The 21,162-nt window shown below is 38.8% G+C and overlaps 1 protein-coding gene across 2 annotated transcripts in view; it reads right to left on the bottom strand.

Annotated features, from left to right (window-relative positions):
* The window catches only part of ANAPC10 (anaphase promoting complex subunit 10), a 187,383-nt gene that overhangs the window by 58,898 nt on the left and 107,323 nt on the right, over positions 1–21,162 (bottom strand). For both annotated transcript variants that reach the window (XR_011435030.1, XM_023636489.2), the window contains exon 5: positions 3,245–3,304. Coding sequence is in view for 1 of the 2 variants with exons in the window: in XM_023636489.2 (XP_023492257.1) it covers positions 3,257–3,304 (48 nt within the window). In the remaining variant the exon portion in view is untranslated. The remainder of the gene's footprint in view (positions 1–3,244; positions 3,305–21,162) is intronic.

The following is a 21,162-nucleotide window of genomic DNA, read 5'->3' as shown; positions in this document are numbered from 1 at the left end:
GGATTCTTGGCTGACAGAGTCTTTTTTTTAGTATTTCAAATATATCAGCCCACTGATTTCTATCCTCCAAAGTTTCTGAAGATAAATCTGCTGATAATCTTATTGAGGATCCCTTGTATGTGACTGTTTGCTTTCCTCTTAATGCTTTCGAGATTCTCTCTTTGTCTTTGACTTTTGACAATTTGATTATAACATGTCTGGATCAAAGAGATCATCCTGAATTCAAAGAGATTCATCCTACTTGGAGTTCACTGAGCTTCTTGGATGTTTATATTCATGTCTTTCAGCAAATTTTGGTGGGGTTTAGCCATCATTTCTTCAAATAATCTTTCCTTCCCTTTCTCTCTCTCTTTTCTTTCTGGGACTCCAAAATTGTATAAGTTGGTCCACTTGATGGTGTCCCATAGGTACCTAAGGCTCTGTTCACTTTTCTTCAACTCTTTTTTCTTTTCTGTTTCTCAGACTCAATAATTTCAATTGTCCTATCTTCAAGTTTACTGAATCTTTCTTCTGCCTGTTCAAATCTGCCTTTGAAGCCCTCCCGTGAATTTTTTATTTCAGTAATTATACTTTTCAGGTCTAGAATTTCTTTTTGGCTTATTTTTAGGTTTTCTATCTCTGTATTGGTATTTCTGTTTGGTTCATACATTGCTTTCCTGACTTTCTTCACATCTTCCTTTAGTTCTTTGAGCACCTTTAAGACAGTTAATTTAAAGTCTTTGTCTAGTGGGTCTTCCTTCTTATCTTTCTCAAAGAGAGGTTCTATTCATTTATTTCTTTCCTTTGAGTGAGCAATACTTCCCTGTATCTTTACATGCCTTCAGATATTTTTGTTCAAAAATGGATATTATTGACTCTAATAATGTAGTATCTCTTGAAATCTGATTCTCTTCTTTCCTCAAGGTTTGCTTTTTGTGTGTTTGTTTTGCTTTGGTTGTTGTAGGTTGTCTCCTAGTTGAGGATCAGCCTGAGGTATAAACTTAAGGTCTTTACTGGTCTTTTCTAAGCCTGTGCCTTTTCCTGGGCATGTGTAATGACATTTTCATTTCCCCCAAATATGCTGCTGCTTTTGAATATCCTAATCTTCAACATCTGGCTCCCAAAAGGGAAAAAGAGAGAAATGAAGGGGAATGCCAGCTCATTAAATGCCCTGGAAGTAGCTTGAGCCAAAGGGGAGAGGCTTGCAGCAAAGGATGGGGGATGGTACAACAATGGCTGGCCACTTCTGTGTCTGCACTTCTATGGTCAGAAGCAGTAAGCAGAACACAGATCTTCAATATTTAGAGGGCAAGGTCCTTAACACCCATCCTAGCTCCTGCACGCTGCTCCAGGATCACATGCATGGATGCCTGCCTTGGGCTGGGGAGTGGGAAATAGGGGAGCTGCTACTGTGCTAAGAGTTGAAATTGATTAAAATTAACTGCAGTTTACTGTCCAAGCCTTCCCCTAGAAGCTGCAAGCCTTCAATAGATTCCAGAGTTCTAAAATAGTTACAGCAGACAGATTCTGCCAGTGTGATTGTTGTCTAGATGAGAAGAAAGATTTCTGGCGTTTCATACTCCACCATCTTCCCAGGATCCTCCTCCCCAGTTAAATATTTTTAAGAAATACAAAGTCTGCAAATATCAACAATGCTATGAACTAAGCTGTTTTCTTTCCTTTAAAGTTAAAAAAAAAAAAAAGAAAACAAAAAGTTAACATAGCCACCTGTTTCTACTTGGGAGAAATTCGAGAGTGCAAACACATTTATATGGAATACTGCTTCATGACATCATCAAAAAATCATGGTCTGACCTCACATCATTCCTTTAACATACAAATATTATTCCGAATGATGCCAAGATTTTGTGATTCAAGATGTGGAGTGAAAGGAGAGAGAAATGAGATCTTTAAGCAAGAGAAACTTACCTGCATGTGAAATCTGGACTCTAAGAGAGCTGAAGTTTATGCTCTATCTTAGAACACAAATGGAATGTAATTTATTCATTCACTCCATTCATTCATTCATTCAACAAATATTTATTTTGTGCTATTATGTCCCAAGCACTTTCCTGGACACTGAATATACAAAGTGAAGAAAAAGACAAAGTCCCTTTCTCATACAGCTTACATTAAGACAGACCGAAAAATAGTAGACACAACAAATAAATTATATACTATGTTCAAAGGTGATCAGCACAAGAAAATAAAAAGCAGGGAAAGGGAATGAGGAGTGTCAGTGTGGTGAAAAGTGCTGCTATTTCTTCTGTAATGTTTAGGGAAGCCCTCACTGTAGTAAATAATCTAATATATTTGAGTCATAGTTAATTCAGTTAGTAGTCAAATCTTCCTCTCAATCAGTTAATATGCAATACCCAAATTAGCCTAACTTTCCCCACCTGGAGATTCTTTTGATCTTTTTTCCTTATTAAAATAAAATGTACCAAAATGCTGTGCTTGTTGCTTAGTGGGTAAGGCAGTTTGATGTACAAAAACCTGAATAAATACCCCTCCACCTCCAGCCCCAGAGGTGTGTGCAATTATTAGAGTGATTCTTTAAAGGACTTGTTAAAATGCCAAAATAGTGCCACAGAAAACACGTCAAATAAAGATTTAAGTTTTCTTTATGAAAAAAAAAAGTGTTTAACGAGGGTTTATGGGGTTTTATAAAAACACCTTAACACCTTACAGACCTAAGGGGGAAAAAGCTCTATTTAAATATCATGCACCAATAGCAGACCACCCAATGCCGATGACTAGAAGCCTCAAACAGACCCATCCTTGGGAGCCTATGTGGAGACCCTAATTTTATGGTCATTTTAATTGTATTTGGGTTATTACCTCATGCCCCAGCAAACACCTACAGTATTTAATAAAAACGAGTGCAGAACACTGTTCTAGTTAAAGTATGTATTAACCAAAATCATAAACTAAGTATGCTTCACCATAAATTAACTGGGTGTTTAGTGTTTCTTTGCCTTTAAGTTATATTTATTTTCTTATAACATGGTATGCTTCACTATGTACCAAATCAACGTTAATTGACTTAGCATTTAGATACACTCTTCTATCTCTAGCTCATACATCCGCAAACACATCTGCCCTGCATATGATAAAGTGTAAGTACCGTTAATCAACCCTACAGATATCCAAAAGAATGACTATAAAAGATCACAGGGGCTGAAAAGCAAACAAATCTTGAAAAGAAAAGGAAAACAATTCATTTTGTATTTGTCTAGAGTCTAGCTGTAGTGGTACTACTTACGTCATTGTTGATTCAGATACAAAAAGTTGTGGTCTTCCTCGGCAGAACAAGAGGAAATACCTAGAAAAGAAAAAATAAACTCCTTCACTTTATAATTTTCTAGAGTCTAGAAAATGGATTCTTAATTTTTTGCTTCAGTGCTCTGCAGAAAAAGAGTAATAGATGAGGATAACACGCATAATTTAGAACTGATGTTCTTTACCGCCACCACTATCTGACTAGATGTTACAGCATAACTCCCTCAATTACCAAGTTTGTAGCTCCTTCTATTTCCTTACCTGGTCATTCCATAACCCATTAAATTTAGACCTACATAATCTTCCCCCTTCGACAGTTCTTATTTAAGTCCCCCAAAATCCCCTAGTTGCCAAAATTGCTGGTCTCTTTTCAGTCCTTAATCGATGTGACTTCTCTGTAACTTCTGCCTTAGAAAGCACTTCTTCCTCCATGAAACTCTCTCTGACTTGGGCTTCTACACCATCACCTTCCTGGTTACCATCCTATAGTCTTAGAGCCCCTTCTCAGTCTCCTACACTGGCTTCCTTTTCTCTAAGCATCTTTCAATTATCGACGATCCTATGTCATCCTGTACATTCTTCTCCTTTTACTCTGCAAACACACTGAGTGAGTCTATCAATCTTCATCTGCTGATTATAAGGTTACAATTCAAATTGAATGTGTGATGTCCCCCTCCTCCAAGAAAAATTGGCTCCTCCCCCAGTGTCCCCTATCCCAGTAAACAGCGATATCACCCATCAGGTGCTGGTGCTGAAAACCTAGATGTCATACAGGATTCTCCCTTTCCTTTACCCTCCGTGAAGGGATCCCAGATTTAGCAATTAAAAATCCAGGACTCTCAACTAAATTTTAATTTCAGATAAACAATGACTCATTTTTTAGTATTAACATTTCCCAAATATTGAAATTCAACTGAGCACACTGTATTTTATCTGGCACTTCTACCCCTACATCTAATCAAACACCAAACTCCTAAATATTTCTCAAATCTTTTCATGTCCCTTTATTTCCCATTGCCTCCATCCTAGACCTAGCCACCATTGTCTCCTGCTTAGATCTCTAAAATAGTCTCCCAATCAAACTCCCAGAATGTTCCATGACCCCCTAAAATCCATTCTCTATACAGCAAGCAGAGTGATCTTTTAAAAACCATGAGTTAGATCAAGACATTCTTCCTCTTATTTCCCCTCAACAAATCCCTTCACATCAACACCTCAGCACTGGCCTCTGCCTACCTCTCCAGCCTACCTTTCAGTGATGCTATTGACTTTATTATGTTTTGGTCACAATTATCTTATTTCAATTCTTTAAACTCTTTTAGAGACTTCCTGCTTCACACATACTATTTCCCCTGCCCTAGACTTTATCCACCACTGATAATAGAAGTTTTTAAGTAATTTATTGAGGTGAAATTCACTTGAAATAAAATTTACCATTTTAAAGTGAACAGCTCAGTGGCAGTTAGTACATTCACAACGTTTTGCAACCCCCTCACTATGATGTTCCAAAAAATTTCCCTCACTCCAGAGTAAAATCCTTTATCCATTAAGCAGTTTCTCCCTATTCCCTCCTCTGCTCAGCTCCTGGCATCCATCAGATTGCTCTCTGTCTCCATGGACTTGCACATTCTAGACTCTTTATATAAATGGAATGTACAATATGTGGTCTTTTGCGTCTGGCTTCTCTCATTTAGCATAATGATTTGGAGGTTCATTCACATTGTGTCATGTATCAGTTCTTCGTTCCTCTTTGTGGCTCAATAATATTCCATTGTATACCCCAATTTGTTTACACATTCATCTGTTGATGGACTTTTTGGGCTGTCTCCAAATTTGGCTATTGTGAATAGTGCTCCTTGAATACCTGTTTTCAGTTCTTTTTGTTATCTACATAGGCATGGAATTGCAAGTCATATGGTAACTCCATGGATTAACTTTTAACTTTTCAAAGAACCACTAAACTGTTTTCCACAGCAGCTGAACCATTTTACATTCTCATCAGCAATGTATGAAGGTTCCAATTTCTCCACATCCTCATCAACATTTACTATCTGATGTTTTTGATTATAGCCATCCTCGTGGGTGTGAGGTGGTATGTCATGTGGGTTGTTGTTGATTTTTTTTTTGCTGAGGAAGATTTGCCCTGAGCTAACATCTGTGCTAATCTTCTTCTATTTTGTATGTGGATTGCTGTCATAGCATGACTACTGATGAGTGGTGTAGATCTGCACCCAGGAACTGAACCTATGCAACCAAAGCGGACTGTGCCAAACTTAACCACTAGGCCACAGGGCCAGCCCCTCTCATTTGGTTTTGATTTGTATTTCCCAATGACTAATGATTTTGAGCATCTTTTCATATACTTGTTGGTCATTTCTATGTTTCTTTGGGAGAAATGTCTATTCAAGTTCTTTGCCCATTTTTTAACTGGTTGTTTGTCTTTCTGTTGTTGAGTTGTAAGACTTATTTATATATTCTGGATACTAAGCCCTTATCACATACATAATCTGCAAATATTTTCTCTTATTCTATAGGTTGTCTTTTCACTTTCTTGATAATGCCCTTTTATGCACAAAAGTTTTTAATTTTAATGAAGTCTAATTTATCTATTTTCTCTTTTGTTGCTTGTGTTTTGGGTGTCATATCTAAGAATCAACTGTCAAATCCATGGTCATGAAGATTTACCCTTACATTTTCTTCTAAGAGTTTTATGTCTTTAGATCTTATATTCAAGTCATTGATCTATTTTGAATTAACTTTTATACATAGTGTGAGGCAAGAGACCAACCTGATTCTTTTGCATGTGGATATCTGGTTGTCTCAGTACTATAACAGGTGTGTTTCCCAGCCTTTTCCCCTGTCCCCTGTCCAGTCCTTATGTATCTTTCAGGGCTCAGCTGAAATGTTACATTCCTTAGACAGCTGCTCCCTCCCTCCCAGAGTAGGTAAGGTCTGCTATTATATGCTCACATTGCACTGTGTACCTAATTTCTGTCCTCCCTGCTACATTGTGAGCTCCAGAAGGTAAAGCCTATGTCTGTCTGATTCACCACTGCATCCCCCATTGCCTAGCACAGTGTCTGCCTATATGTTTGTTGAATTCAAAAATGCTTGCTGAATCACCCACTTCCCACAATTTATCTCCAAATCAGGCCTCTTTTCAAACACACTAAAGGACCCCTTATTTAAGGAACACAAAATCTTTTTCAGGCCTCCAAGTTTCTGTCTGAAATGACCTATGATCATTCTCTGCCCAGCAACTACTACTCATCCTTCAAAACATGCTCAAATGTCACCTCTTCTGTAAAAACTTACCTGACTTCTATAGCTATCTATTCACTCCCTTATAGCCCCTTGTAATTATTTCCATAATAACCCTTACCATATTATATTAGTTAATTGTTACAGGTCTGATCCTACACTAGGCTACACGCTTTTCATTGGCAGGGAACAACCATCTTTAACTTCTTCCAGCGCCTCACACAGTGCCAGATACGTAGTAGAAACCCAAGAAATTTTGTTCAATAAATGGATGAATGAAAAAAACATGAATCAAATTAATAATTAATTTTCCATGTCTCCATAAGTGCAAAGACCTGAAAGTTGCCTTAGAAAGATATGGGAGTTGCTCAGGTCTCCATCATAATCACCAGGTCATTTGTGGATGTGCCCTTCAAATTTTCTGTTTAATTACATATAAATCAAATTCCAGGGACAATGAACTTGGGAGATAAGTCGATTAACAGACTTTTTTGAAATCTTCTAGATGCTTGGTATATGCTAGATGCTATAGGACAGAGAAAAGAAACATAAGGCATGACCTTTGTCCTTGCAATCTAGATTAGTGGAAAAGAACTAAAGTGAAATAGTGAATTATGAAACACTTAATGGATAATATAAGAATAATCTATGACTAAGTACTAATTATCTAACAGCTTACAACTATAAACACAATGGAATTCAGAAATAACCAAATAAGCTTTATTTATCTAAGAAACTTTTATGGCATACCTATTATTGTAACAGGCTCTGTGCTAGATGCTGGGGATACAGACATGAGTAAACATCCCTTTCTTAGTCAAAAATTCCTTTGAGTATCTGAATAAAATTATGAATCTTTTCTCTAGGAAAATGCACACACGTTAAATATACAGCCATACAAACACACTCATAACAATATTGTAAAAAATATTAGGAGATTGTCAGGGAAGTGGGAGAATTCTGCCCCCTGTTTTCCTTAAGGTTCTTATGGCTGGTCAAATAATTAAAAAGGCAGGTTAGCAGGAGAAAATCAAACAAAGTTTAATAGCATGGATAAATGGGAGAAACTCAGGAGAAACCGAGTAACTCAGCCAACTGGCCAAGACTGCCTGTTTAAATATCTTGTTGTAGACAAGGAGGACATTTGGGGTAGTGATTTGGGATTTCAGAGGGGCAGAAGAAAATTTATATGGAGATGGAAAAGCAAATGTTTGGTAAATAGAACTTTGAGAAGAGTGGGTTTAGCAAGGATCCTCCCAGTCTACCGGATACCCAGAGTTATCTATGCTGATGGCCTGTCCTAGGGACCCGCCTTTATTTTAAATTTCTTTTAGGCAGTTAGGGGAGAAAGGTTGAATGTTATTTCTGAGTCTGAGCCTTTATTGTCTTCAACTCGAAAAAATCCGCATACCAGAGTGGCGCATCTTGGTGCAGCCTGCCCTGAGCCCCACCAAGATCATGAGTCGAGAATGCCTGATCTGGAGAATTTCTCTAGGAAATATAAAATGATTGAAGCCTAGAAGAAAGCAAGCTTCTCAGTTGTTTTTTTTTTTTTAAGTGTTTTACTATAATCCATATGTTTAAAAGTAAAAGATTTACTATAGCTGGAAATAACAACAACAAAAAGGGCTCAAGGGTTGGTAGACAATTTTTACTCTATGGAGAAGGTACATACTATCCAAAGAAGGCAGCTTCAGCAGACAGGTGCCGCCCAAATGTGGGCCCAGCATTGCCTGATTTTGCAACTTTTTGTGAAAAGTCATAAATTCAGATTTTATGTGAATCCATCTGGTTTTTAAGTGTCGGTGCTGTGAAAGAGACTGTTCATTGCCTCCTCAACATCCAATGTCCCCTCCTTTCTTACTAACAGAACCCGAATTTTATTCCAGCTACAATGTCCCCGTTAAAAGACGACATTTCCTAGCCTCGTTTGTTGATGGAGTGGCCGATGAGATGTCAGCAGAATTGTTGGGAGACTTCTAGAGAGGGCTGAGTCAGTTGGGAGGAATGTTCCTTTTGCCCTTCTCCCTTTCTACCTTCTTCCAGTCTGGAGGCTGACGTGCTGCCTGGAGCTCTAATAGACATATTGATCATGATCTGAGGTCATGATATGACTTTGAAGATGGAAGCTATGAGTTAGGGATGGTAGAGCAAAAACATGGATGATGCCTAGGTCCTAGATGACTGTGGCACTTCTATACCATCCTGACTGCCTACTTCCAAACTTCTTTTAAATAATAGAAAAATAAAAAAAATAAACCTTTATCTTGTTTCAAGTATTGTTTGAGGTAGGTGTTTGTTTTATGCAGCTAAAACATTCTAACTGTTATTTCACGTTTTCTTTTTAAACAAAAGGTGAACCAGTAAAAAACACCTGTGGTCTATATTTAGCCTATAAGCCACCTATTTATGACCCCTTGCTGGGGACACAGAAAGCATATTAAAAGTTAATGTTATAGAAGTAGTCATATATGCATATGCATATTTCCTAGCTCTGTTTACTGAGAGGCCTGGAAGCAACGACGCTCCAGGAGAAATAACACAGCAGATACCCAGCTCTTGGTTTCTAAATGTTATTTTCCTCATGGCAATGGAAAAAACCAGGGCTTTGGGGAGAAATGGCTGATTCCAGGGCTAGGGCAGGGTATATGCAAGATGAGTGGGAACTTTCCTGCCAGAAAGTAAAGAAACGCTAACAATGTCAATAACAGATCATATAGACAGGTTGAAAGAACACAGGAGCCAACTTGAAGTACTACCCACTGGCCAACCCTGGGGCTAAATATGGGGCAATTTGAATAAGAAAATATATGATGACAGTAATAGATTATAACCCCTAGAATAAAGCAAACATTCAGGAGTACATACTGATATAAATAACTGAGTAAATAAATAAATGTGGAAGAGACAGCTCTTTCTTACAGCAGAATTCCAATTAACAGATGTAGAAGGAATGCTAGAAATAAGAAAATTACCAATTGGCAAATACCTGAGTTAACAGTTATTGCAGGCTAGAATTATCAATGGATTGAAAAATTAGTGAGCAAAAGTATGGTAAGAAACATGATGTTGCATGGTCTCAACATATCATTCCACAAAATACTTATTAAGCACAAGGGGAAATAGTATCTTTAAGTACAGAAATCTTGCAAGACACCTTGTCAATCAAGGGATCAAAATTAACATTACCCGTAATGATGATACCGGCTCAAAACAAGGTTGACATAAGGGAAGCCATATTGTAGAAAAGAAACCATATTGTAACTTTAAATGACCTCTAACTAACTAGCCCAGACATACTCTGTAGATTTTGTGGCCCCTCCCAGTTGCTCTAAGATGATAACTTTTACTCTTTTGAGTTCCTTAGGAACGTGATGACTCCCAGGCAGAGAGCCTATGCTGATAGCCATCATCAATGACAACTGAAAGATCAGGGTATAGGGCGTTGCTCCATTCTCTGATGCATATCCAGTACAACAAAGGACTGTCAGGAACTGGGACCAGATGTCTGCCCCACCCAGAGACCAGCCACCTCCCCCACCTGGAGACTGGCCCCATATATATCTGGCCTGTAGTCTTTGTTCTGTGAGATGGTTCTTTCAGACATGAGTCAGCCATCTTCCCTTTTGCTAGCAAGCTACAATAAAGTCCTTTCTCTCCTACCACCTTGCCTCCTGACTATTGGCATGTCTTGCAGGGAGCAGACGAGCTCACTTGGGCAGTAACAATGAGACAAATAAATATCACGTACCCCCTGATATGGTGCACTTAAAAGGATACTACATCACTTTGGCAGTATTCTTGCCCAAAATGCAAAATTCAACATGCATATTTTAACATGAGGAAACATCAGGCAAAATCCAAATCAAGAGATATTTAGCAAAAATAACTGGCCAAAACTCTTCAATAGTGTCAATGTCATGAGAAACGAAGAAAACCTGAAGTACTCTCCCAGATTAGAGAAAACTAAAATGACATGCCGGTTAAATGCAGTGCAGAATCTTGGCTTGGATCCCAGGCCATAAAAAAGACTTTAGTGGGGCAAATAGCAAAATTTGAATGAAGTCTGTAGATTAGTTAATAATATTGTTGCAGTGTTAATTTCCTGGTGTTGATTACTGTACTATGGTTATAACATGTTAATATTTGGGAAAGCTGAATAAAGGGCATGTGAAAACTCTCTACTGTTTTTGTGACTTTTTTGAAAGTCTGAAATTATTTCAAAACAAAAAGTTAGTAGATGTGATACTGTGATATAAAAAGAAATATATATTTTGTTCTTTATCCCCGTTTCCTGGCTTATAGCTCCCAAAACCCTTGGAGTCTCTGAATGGATGTGTCTTTCTGTATGCTAATGAGATGACTGGTGGCTGGGGGCTCCTGGATAGCTTCAGGATGGGGGCTGGTTGCCAGGGGAACCAACCAGGTGACTAGAGCCCTGAAACTTTTAGCCACACCCCCCTGACCTCCAGATAGGAGAGAGGGCTGGAGGTTGAATTAACCACTAATGGCCAGTGATTTAATCAATCATGCTTACATAATGAAGCCTCCATTAAAAACCCTAACTTTAGAGGTTCAGAGAGTATCCAGGTTGATGAACACATCAAGGTGCTGGGAGGGTGGCATGCTCAGAGAGGGCATGGAAGCTCCGTACCCCTTCCCCTATACCTTGCCCTATGCATCTCTTCCATCTGGCTGTTCCTGAGTTGTATCCTTTCATAATAAACCAATAATTTAGTAAGTTAAGCACTTTCCTGAGTTCTGTGAGGTGTTGTAGCAAATTATCAAACCTGGGGAAGGGGTCATGGAAACCTTTGATTTATAACCATTCAGTCAAAAGCACGGGTAAAAACCTGAACTTGGAATTGGCATCTGAAGTTGGGGGGTAGTCTGGTGGGCCAGAGCTCTTAACCTGTGGTGTCTGCACTAACTCCAGGCAGTTAAGCTATAATTGAATTATAGGACACCCAGTTGGTGTCCAGAGAGTTGGCAAATTTCTTGGTGTGGAAAACCCACAGATTTGGTATCAGAAGTGTTCACATGAGTAGAAGAAGTAGTTTTTTCCTTACGCTAACATATTCTTTATGTCAACACTATACTATTCATTTCTTATAGAACTGGCTATCTCATACAGTATTTCTAGAAAAATATTTTTTCAAATAATTTTTAAGTAGATCACTGACAATGGGGATCTCTGAGTTACCAATGTTATCTTGTGGTAACAACTTCCGATCTATATATAAAATGTCCTGAAATAATATTAAATATTTCCTGAAGTGGGCAGTGGAATGATACAAGTGGAGTATAAGAAAACTCTACATGGCAATGGTAAGACAGAAAGATTGGAAAGGAAGAGGAGCATGGCAAGGTAATAGGCCACGATCTACATGAGAGTGGATGAGGATTTGAACTCTGGTTGGCAGTAAGGATAGAAGGGAGATATTAAAGAAATTCATATTTTTAAAGTTCAGGATTTGGCATTTGAAAAACAAGCAAGGAGCCACAGATGCTAGTTATCATGGAAAACAGTAGCATCTTGATAGAAATAAAGAACTTGGGAGGGACATATGATGAACCCAATTTTGGCCATGCTGAACTTTTAAGTAGTGACAGAACATTTGGAGATATGAGGCTGGAACTCAGAAAAGAGATTCAAGCTGGAAGTACATTTGGGTGTCACCAGCAAAATGTTAATTGCTGAAATCATTAGAATGTATGATCTCTTTGATGAAAAAATTGCAACAAAGAAAATCAGAAAAGCAGGGGCTACAGAGGAAAAAAGACTAGAAATAGGCTCTTCTTAAACTTTTATGGCCAATTATTAGTGGAAAAGTGACCAATTTAGTTTAAAAATTATGGCAGGCAACTTTTGCAACGGTACCTGCCTCTCAATGATCCTCTATCTCTGGAAATGGCTTATGGCTCTACAGGCGAGGTCCAATGGCCGTGCTGCTACATGACCCTGCACCTTGGCCATTGATCAAGAGAATATAAACCTGACTCAAGCAACAATATTCTCCCTCTCTCAATGTCTCTCTCTCTCTCTCTCTCTGGTATTTAAAACTTGGAATGGAAAGATATTGCAACTGGGAGTCACATTTACGGCAAACTCCCACTGAAAAGTCAACCAAGTCCTACTTCTAAGGTCCCTGAAGCTTAATCCCCAAGGCTTGGTTTTCAATTCTCCATGATACACTAGTCTCTTTCCAACAAATGTTATCACTCCTGGTTTTGCTTTAAGGTACCTGGAGTCAGTTTCCGTTGCTGTGAACAAAAGACTCAACTAATACCACTGTCTTAGTCCATTCAAGCTGCCATAACAAAATACCAGAGACTCAGTGGCTTATAAACAACAGAAATCTATTTCTCACAGATCCAGAGACTGGGAAATTAAGCTGAAGGCACCAGCAGATTCGGTGTCTGGTAAGGACCCACTTCCTGTTTCACAAAATGGAGGGCTCAGCCCTCTGACCTAATCACCTCCCAAAGACCCTCCTCCAAACACCATCACATTGGGGATTAGGTTTCAACATAAGAATTTGGGTGAGACACAAACACCATAACCACCACAAATATTTAATGACCATGCCCTCAGTGATACTCAGACTTTAGTGAGGATGTGAATCACCTAGGCATCTTGTTCAATGTAAATTTGGTTTCACTAGGCATGAGGTAGAGTGTGGGATTTTGCATTTGTAACCAGCTCCCAGACGATGCCAGTCTAAAGACACAGTTGAAGTAGCAAGCACCACATAACACTAACTCTGTCCTCAAGGATCTCGTAGTCTAGTGAGGCAGACAAGCCACAAACATGTGAAATAAATCATTCAGGATATCATCGTGCAGCAGAAAGTACCTTGGAGTGATTTTAGTCTTGTTTCAACCTTTAGCTCTATTTAAACCTACTGTGCTTAAACTTGCATATCACTGAATCAAATTGGACCTCAGTTTCTGCATCTGTAGAATGAGAGTGACAGGATAACTATCACATCCCTCTCAACTCTTAAATTCTATCTGTGATCATGGTTAAAATCAATTACACAAATGGGGGTAATATCAACTTAGACAACTGTCCATTATATATATATAATAAGAAAAAAGTTATTTCTTATAAAAATACATATTTAATGATTTCAAAAATGTGCACAAAATATTGAGTGGAAAAATACTTTAACAAAACAATATATACAATATTGTCTTAATCTAAATCTATATATATATGTATTTATATGTGTATTATATATATACATATAAAAGCCTGGAAGTCTTTGAATTCATGGTTAATTCTAACTTTTCCTCTTTATCCTTTTCTGTTTTTCTACTATCAACAGGTATATTTTCATAGGAAATGCCAAAGTTATGAAAGATAGTGTCCATCTCTGTTAATTCCTGACTGTCCCAACCCCACCAAACTGCTCCGCACCTGAGCCCTGAGCTGGAGATGACTCAGTCTGTCAAGATGTTAGAAGCTTTCTTCTCATGAGTGAGCAGAATCTGGAAGTAGTTTGTCCAGTGTTGCTGGAGGTGAATTGAGACTCCTGGGAATAGAGCTACCATTTGATCTGACTGGCCTCCTGCCCAGCTTCTGGTTTCTACCCTAGCTCTCTGCTGGGATAGAAGCCCAGCCCTGAACCCCAGCCAAAAGAGCTGGAGCCCTCACTCCACTTAATTCTTGCCAGCCCAGGAGACAGACCCTGCTAGGGGCACCACCACCACTATCATCCCAACTTCCCCAGCTACCAGATTGTCCACATTAACCCAGAGAGACCTCCCAGGACTGCAGCTCAGATAACGGCTCCGATAGTGGGATAGCCTGCAAAATCTGAGAAATTCTCCCCCACGCCTGAGACATTAGCCTGCCAAAAGCCTTTTTACAAATGACTTCTCTACCTTCACAAGTAGACTAGAAACATAGCAACATATTTTGCAGATTAATTCACTGTACTGACAAAATAGCAGCTATAGCTTGAGGTAAAATTTGCTATTATAATTATGATACAATTACACACTTTGATATATATATCTATGCTTACATTATGGATGAATTGAGATCATATAACATCTTTGGGACTTGGTTTCCTCATTTGTAAAGTGATTAGACAACGCTCAATTCTCAATTAACATTCTAGATAAATTTCTTTACTAAGCAATTAAACTCACTTTTTGGACCTGTTCTGCTTCTCCCATAGTGTTCAGACTGCTAAGTATGGCCATGATGTCACACTATTTTATGGTTAGCTATGCATGTGAGTTTTCTCCTGTGAGTTCCTTGAAGACAAGGATTTTATTTGCGTGGTCTCTGTAGCTGAGTGCCTTACATGGTGATTAGCTCACGGGAGGCCTCAGTAAGCACTGACTGAACTGCAAACATTAATAACTAAGTCACAACATGACCCCCAAAATACTCCACACTTGAACAAAATTTGCAAAATAAGTTTCCTTTATAATTCTTAAAGTTCCTTACATCCTGAAAATGTCATTTTTAGATGAAATTAGTCATGTTGAACTTCATCAAGGGAACCTTGAGTTCTTTTGGCTATTTTGAGAGTAGGAAAATGGGGGGGGGGGGGAGCAATTATTTCATGGATTAATATAGTCTACCTTCTTCAAAAAGAATTTAGGGCAGTTCACAATGTGGCAGAAGTAGTGGGAACTGGCATGCTTCACCTTATCGATGCTCAGAAGCCCTGAAGCTACCTCTCCAGAGAAAACAGCTCACACGAATTTGGATGATAAGGAAAGAACAGAGGCACCTGAGAAAAGTACCAGATAAACAATAAAAGTGTCAGGCTAGTGGTGGAGCTTGAGTTAGGCTGGAGGAATTCTCTTCCTGACAAATGTGCCTCAGAGATTCCTTAGGTCACTGGAAGAATCTCCGTAAAATATGGAAGTATTAGTTTCTCTTGTTACCCCTAGTAGAGAAATGCTTTGGGAGCCTAGCAGAAGAAAGAGTTGTTAAAAGATCATTTTCAGGGGCTGGCCCAGTGGCATAGTGGTTAAATTCAAGGGCTCCACTTCCGTGACCCAGGGTTTGTGGATTTTGATCCTGGGTGCAGACCTGCACACCACTCATCAAGCCATGCTGTGGTGGTGTCCCACATACAAAATACAGGAAGGGGTTGGCCCAGTGGTGCAGTGGTTAAGTTTTCACGTTCTGCTTCAGCGGCCCGGGGTTCGCTGGTTCAGATCCCGGGTGCAGACATGGCACCGCTTGGCACATCATGCTGTGGTAGGCGTCCCACATATAAAGTAGAGGAAGATGGGCACAGATTGGCTGAGGGCCAATCTTCCTCACAAAAAAAGAAAGGTAGATAATTTTCAGAAAAAGGTAAAATGATGGCTCCGATATAACTATACAAATAAACACGTTAAGAATTTTTTTAACCATATGATATGAGGGAACCAGGCAGATGTTATAACCTGTTTAAAGGAAAAGTCAAAACAGCACAAATTTATAAGGAGTAAAGGAACATGGAGATGAACTGCAAATAGGGCTAAAACTAGTTTTTCCACATGGGAGAGGAAGTAAATTAAAATCACTACCAGGTCAGACATAATGTACATTATCTATCAGTAACCTATGACCTACAGAGAGTTGCAAAATAGCTCAAAGACAACAAACCAGGCTAGAATCTGATCATGTGGTCCAGTATGCTATAGATGAGGCACAGTTTGTCACTGAAACTCAGAATTTTTTCTACAGAGTTAACTTGACCCTCAGCCCTAAGAGATCTCTTCAACCTCAGAGATATTTCAGCCATGCTTTGGCAAGCAAATTGCTATCATTTAATAACAGAATTCTCTACTGGTATCTGAGATGCCAGCAATGCATAGTACTCATTAGAAAAGAGCCACAGTTTTTATATCAGGGGTCCATGTGTGAGAGAGCTGACTTTATGTTTTTAAACTTCCTAAGAATCTGACGTTCTCTACCCTTGTGCAGAAATGGGACACAGAGGTTCTCCTCATAAACAAGGACAAATTACTTTCTCAAAAAGTAATATTTACTCTGCTGAAATACTCAGGTGAGTTTTCAGTTGTGACCCTAGGATTCTGTGCCATGAAATATGGAAGATTATTTGGGCCTGAGAAGTTTTGAAGGCTGTTGTTACCTGCCACCAGACTTTGCTCTTGCAATGATTCCTGCAGGAGCAGCACCTCCCGGATGAGCCCACGGTGCTCCCATGGCTTTAGAACCACTCTCAGTGGTGTCTGTGCCCTGTTCGATCAATTGCCCAATTGCTAGAAGCAAAGGTACATCCCTGCAAGTTAGACCCCAGATACAAAGGCAGAAACAGGTTAGGCAGCAAGCCCTTCTTCCCTCTAAATCGCCCTCCCCTGAGGCAGGCAGTGAGTGACCTCACCCCTTGGCCATGCGCCTCCTCCATCACCCTGGTGGTCTCCCCTTGTCTTCCTATCTCAACCCAGGCACTGAGGAGCCTTTGTTCACTCATCTTAACTTGTTCTGTGGGTGTATCTCTTCTTTCCGTTTCATCCCCTCAGCTCCCTCCAGGAGCTCCATCCCACCCCTTCAACCCCAGGCCACTCCCTCTTTTCAGGAACACTTCTCTTATCCATGTTCATGTCCAGGCAGTTGGCAGCTTTATTCAGAATCTAAAGACCCATGAAATCTTGAGCAAGCAGGCTAGGAGGAGGGATTAGGATCCCCTTCCCTAAACCAAGAGGAGGGGTGGTTCCTACAGGGCCAGGCACGCTAAAAACTACCAATTGGCTGCCTTGACCATAAAAGCAGTTCAGCCTGGCCTTTGGTGAATGTCTGATTTTTTTGTTGTTGTTGTTAAGTAGAATTGTATCCCAATGGACCCACCCGGGTAAGTTAGCTGCAAAATATACATTCCAATGGCTGAATGAGTTGACCTGTTGTATGGGGTTACGTAGTATTGTTCATTTAAATACTGGAGAATGTCTGTCAAATACAATGGTTTTCATTGTAGCACAGTTGATGTTAAACTGTTCTGACAGTAAATAGGCTACAGGTTCAGCTGCTTCTAAAGGAAAATCCCGGTTTGTGTTAATAAAACCATGTCATCAGCATCATGAAGGGCACATACTCTACTCTTTACTATGCCTTGCAGTGTTCTCCCCATTTATTTAACTGCTGTATCAAGTTATATATAAATGAGCTATGATGCCAAATTAGGACACCACCTGGTTTTATACATTTAGAATTGGAATTTTATCCTACCCATAAGAAATTCAAAACACCAGGATTATAGAACCTAATTCATAGATTCATTCAAAAGATATTCATTGAGTGCATCACTGTTTTATGAACTGGAGATACGAAGTTGAATAAGACATGGTCTCTGTCCGGGAAGAACTTAAGATGTAGTAAAAAAGAGAGTGCAAATGAGTATTACAACATTTTCACAGGGTTGTCTTGTGACTGTTGGTCACTGCTGTATTCCTAGTGTCTAGGATTCCTGAAAATTTATTAACTTGAATAGAAATGAAATTCTGTGGTGGTATTAGGACACACGGTCTTACGGGAGCATTAACAAGTGATCTGATCAGAAAATAAAATCACCATAAAAAGTCACATTATTTTGTTTTTATTTCTGATTTTTTTTAATTGAAATAATGAAAGTAACACAAGCTTATTGTAAAACATCATCCACAATCCCATCATGTCATTAGTCTTAACTATTTTGTTTCTGAATAAAGAGAATAATATTGGTCAGTAGTAGATCACCCCTAAAACTTGCTCATCCTTCCTGTAAGTTATAACCTTAGAGCTAATTAGGAAAACAGATTTGCCTAGAAAGGTTTGTTTTGTTTTAAGCTTTAAATGATAATAAAAGAGTTACTAAATCCCAATTTAGTAAATGGTTTGAGACTATAGAATACAAAGAGATCATCATATAACTCTAGAGCTGAGGTAGACAACTTCTTACACTATTGGAGGTTAGTATGACTATGGTTCCTTTCAAAGATGCCTTCCATGGACAGCATTTTTCCTACACTCATATTCATTATTGGTTCTGTCAATTCAACCTAAAATCTTTCATTGACATCAATCATAACCATCCCTTTCCCCTCTAAAAGACCAAGTTTTAAAATTATCTGAACTTATTGAATCAATGTATCACTCCAGCTAAGCCATTTGAAGGGTTATTTTACAAAATCTGTAGTATGCATTTGACTTCTCAGAAGTCTTTCTTGAACCAGATGAAATATTAAAGATCAATGTGAAAAATGCAGATTTTTAATTTCTTTTTGTTTTCAATATCAAAAGAAATTAGTCTTTTTTTTAAAGGAGTTCTCCTCACGACTAGCACACTGAAATTCAACACCAGGCTTTTGTCTACCTTATTTCAATCTCTGACTTTGGCCAAGTCATCTCTTTGTACCTAAGTTTTCTCATCCAAAACATTGTATGCATCACTAGAAGGTGATAAAACCAAATCATGACTAAAGATTAGACAGGATAAATAAGTTTATATTTTTAAGAAAAGAAAAAGCTACAGATATCAAATCCCTTTAAGATAGCAAAGGCAACACCAATGACTGTCTTTTCACATCTTTGACCTATAATTTCTTCACCTCTAAAATCAAGTTAGGTTAAATGATCTCTTGGGTCCAATGTGGCGTTAAAATTCTATTAACATGTTACTCTATTACCATGAGAATTATATGCAGAAAATTAAGAAATAAAATAGCAGACAACAAACATAAATAGTACATCCATAGTAAACATCTCTAAAATGCTTCCAATTTACCGTCTTCAATAAGAAAGTGAAATCTCAAAAGGGCTTAGCTGGTGGTGACAACGTACTGTGAAACCCAGAGTCTGACTCAGGTCCAAGGTCAAGGAATTAATGTAGACAGAACCACAACAAAGTAGACACAATGGCAAAGGGAATCATTGAGAGTAAATTGGAAAGGAATTTGCTATTTTCTCCATTCTGGTTTTGATATCAGACTTGGTGGGACCAGGGTCCCAGGTCTGACCTGGTCCTTAGTATGGGTTCTTGACCTCAAGCAGGAAAGAATTCAAGAGCCGGTCAGGAGAGATGATACAAGTTTACTGAGAGAAAAAAGCTAGGCTGATGAGAGAGAAAGTAGACTCAACTACCTGAGGAAGGAGAGTAGGCTGGGCTGACCGGGTAGAAACCCACCAACCAGTCCCAGATGGGGTCTAGCGTGCTGATTTATAGTGGTTGAAGTGGGGTGTCGGGTTAGCAGCTGAGGATTAGTCAGTCTCTGGGCCAGGCGGTCATCTCCTGCAGGTCAGGCACCAAGCTTGTGATCAGGCTGCTGGTTGGCTACCTGCAGTGGTCAGGCATCTATTGCTGCTTGAGAGACAGCTCTCAGGTCTGCCTTTTCCCTCTCTCAGTTTTATTCAAACCTATAGAAAAAATTACTTCCAAAGCAATTTTTAAATTGTACTTAATAATGAAATATCAAAGTGGATACAGCATTAGGCATTTCTCTAGGCCTTTTATATGCTTCTTGGGTGGCTGAAGGCACTCAGCTTCCAGTGTATTTGAGGGGTATATTAACGGCTTAGTACAATGAAGTATCTTAATGGCATATTTACTGAAGCACTTAATCTACTCTTTGGGGGTGAAGAGATCAAGTGCATCCCTGTTAGCACAGAGGCTTCCTTGGGACAGTATCATGGTTGCTGCAGGCTGGAGCCCATAGACTCACCCTGAGTCTTGTTGATAACCTCAACTTGTCAAAGTTATAATTTGTCACCAGGCATTTTGAATTAGAACCTAAGATATTTCATCAATACCTGTCAATCCACACTCAGCAAAGAAAGCAATACAGTGTCAAGTAAAGGATTTAATTTAACGAGCTGGCCATAAACCTGTCAAGGGTTGTTTTTTCTTAGCTTCCCTTCTTTCACCACTTCCCAAGCCAAATCCAACCAAATACACAGGGTTCCATAGAACCACTCTGAGCTGAGAGAAACCCCCACAAACTTTCTCACCACCCATCTGTGTAACCTACTAGAGAACTGGCTGGCCAATAGGGCCCCAGTTTATTTGACTGTTAAATAAAGAGATCAAACTAAATGGTGTTTAGAACTAATATTCCATAATTCTATCTCATTTTTTTCCTTTGGTAACTAGTAGTTTGAAGGACCCTAAGTAAAGCCAAATTTCCAATTTTGCCTCAAGGAAATTTGATTTCTTTTTTCTTTTTTTTTCCAAAATAAAATCTCTATGGTACAAAAAAGCTGAAGGTAGCTTTATTCCTTTTGCTTTATTCCTTTAGGGTGGTATTTAAAGAATGAAACCAGGAATGGCTGGTATTTAAATAAACAGTCATAAAGAAAAGAGAATAAAAGTTATAATTTAGAATGAAATTATTTTTAATGAAATAATGCCACATATGAGTGTATCTTCTTTTTAACCTATCTATGTAGGTATAAATACCATGCCAGCATCCCTGTGTTGTAAATCGGCTCACAAAAGAAGGGGCCCCTGTAAATAAACTTTTTTTTATTGCAGTTAAGGGGTTAAAAAAAAAAGGCCAGTTTTGAAAAGGACTTGGGAATTGAAAATCATTCCTATATACTACCTAGAGGAAAGAGTTTAAGAATAAAACTATATTCAGTTTCACCATCGGACACATAATTACTAATCATAAAATTACTAACCATGTTAT

The sequence above is a fragment of the Equus caballus genome, chromosome 2 (assembly GCF_041296265.1).
Source record: "Equus caballus isolate H_3958 breed thoroughbred chromosome 2, TB-T2T, whole genome shotgun sequence".
Classification (NCBI taxonomy): domain Eukaryota; kingdom Metazoa; phylum Chordata; class Mammalia; order Perissodactyla; family Equidae; genus Equus; species Equus caballus.
The sequence above is the reverse complement of the archived record's forward strand: the minus strand, read 5'-3'. Positions and strand labels throughout refer to the sequence as shown.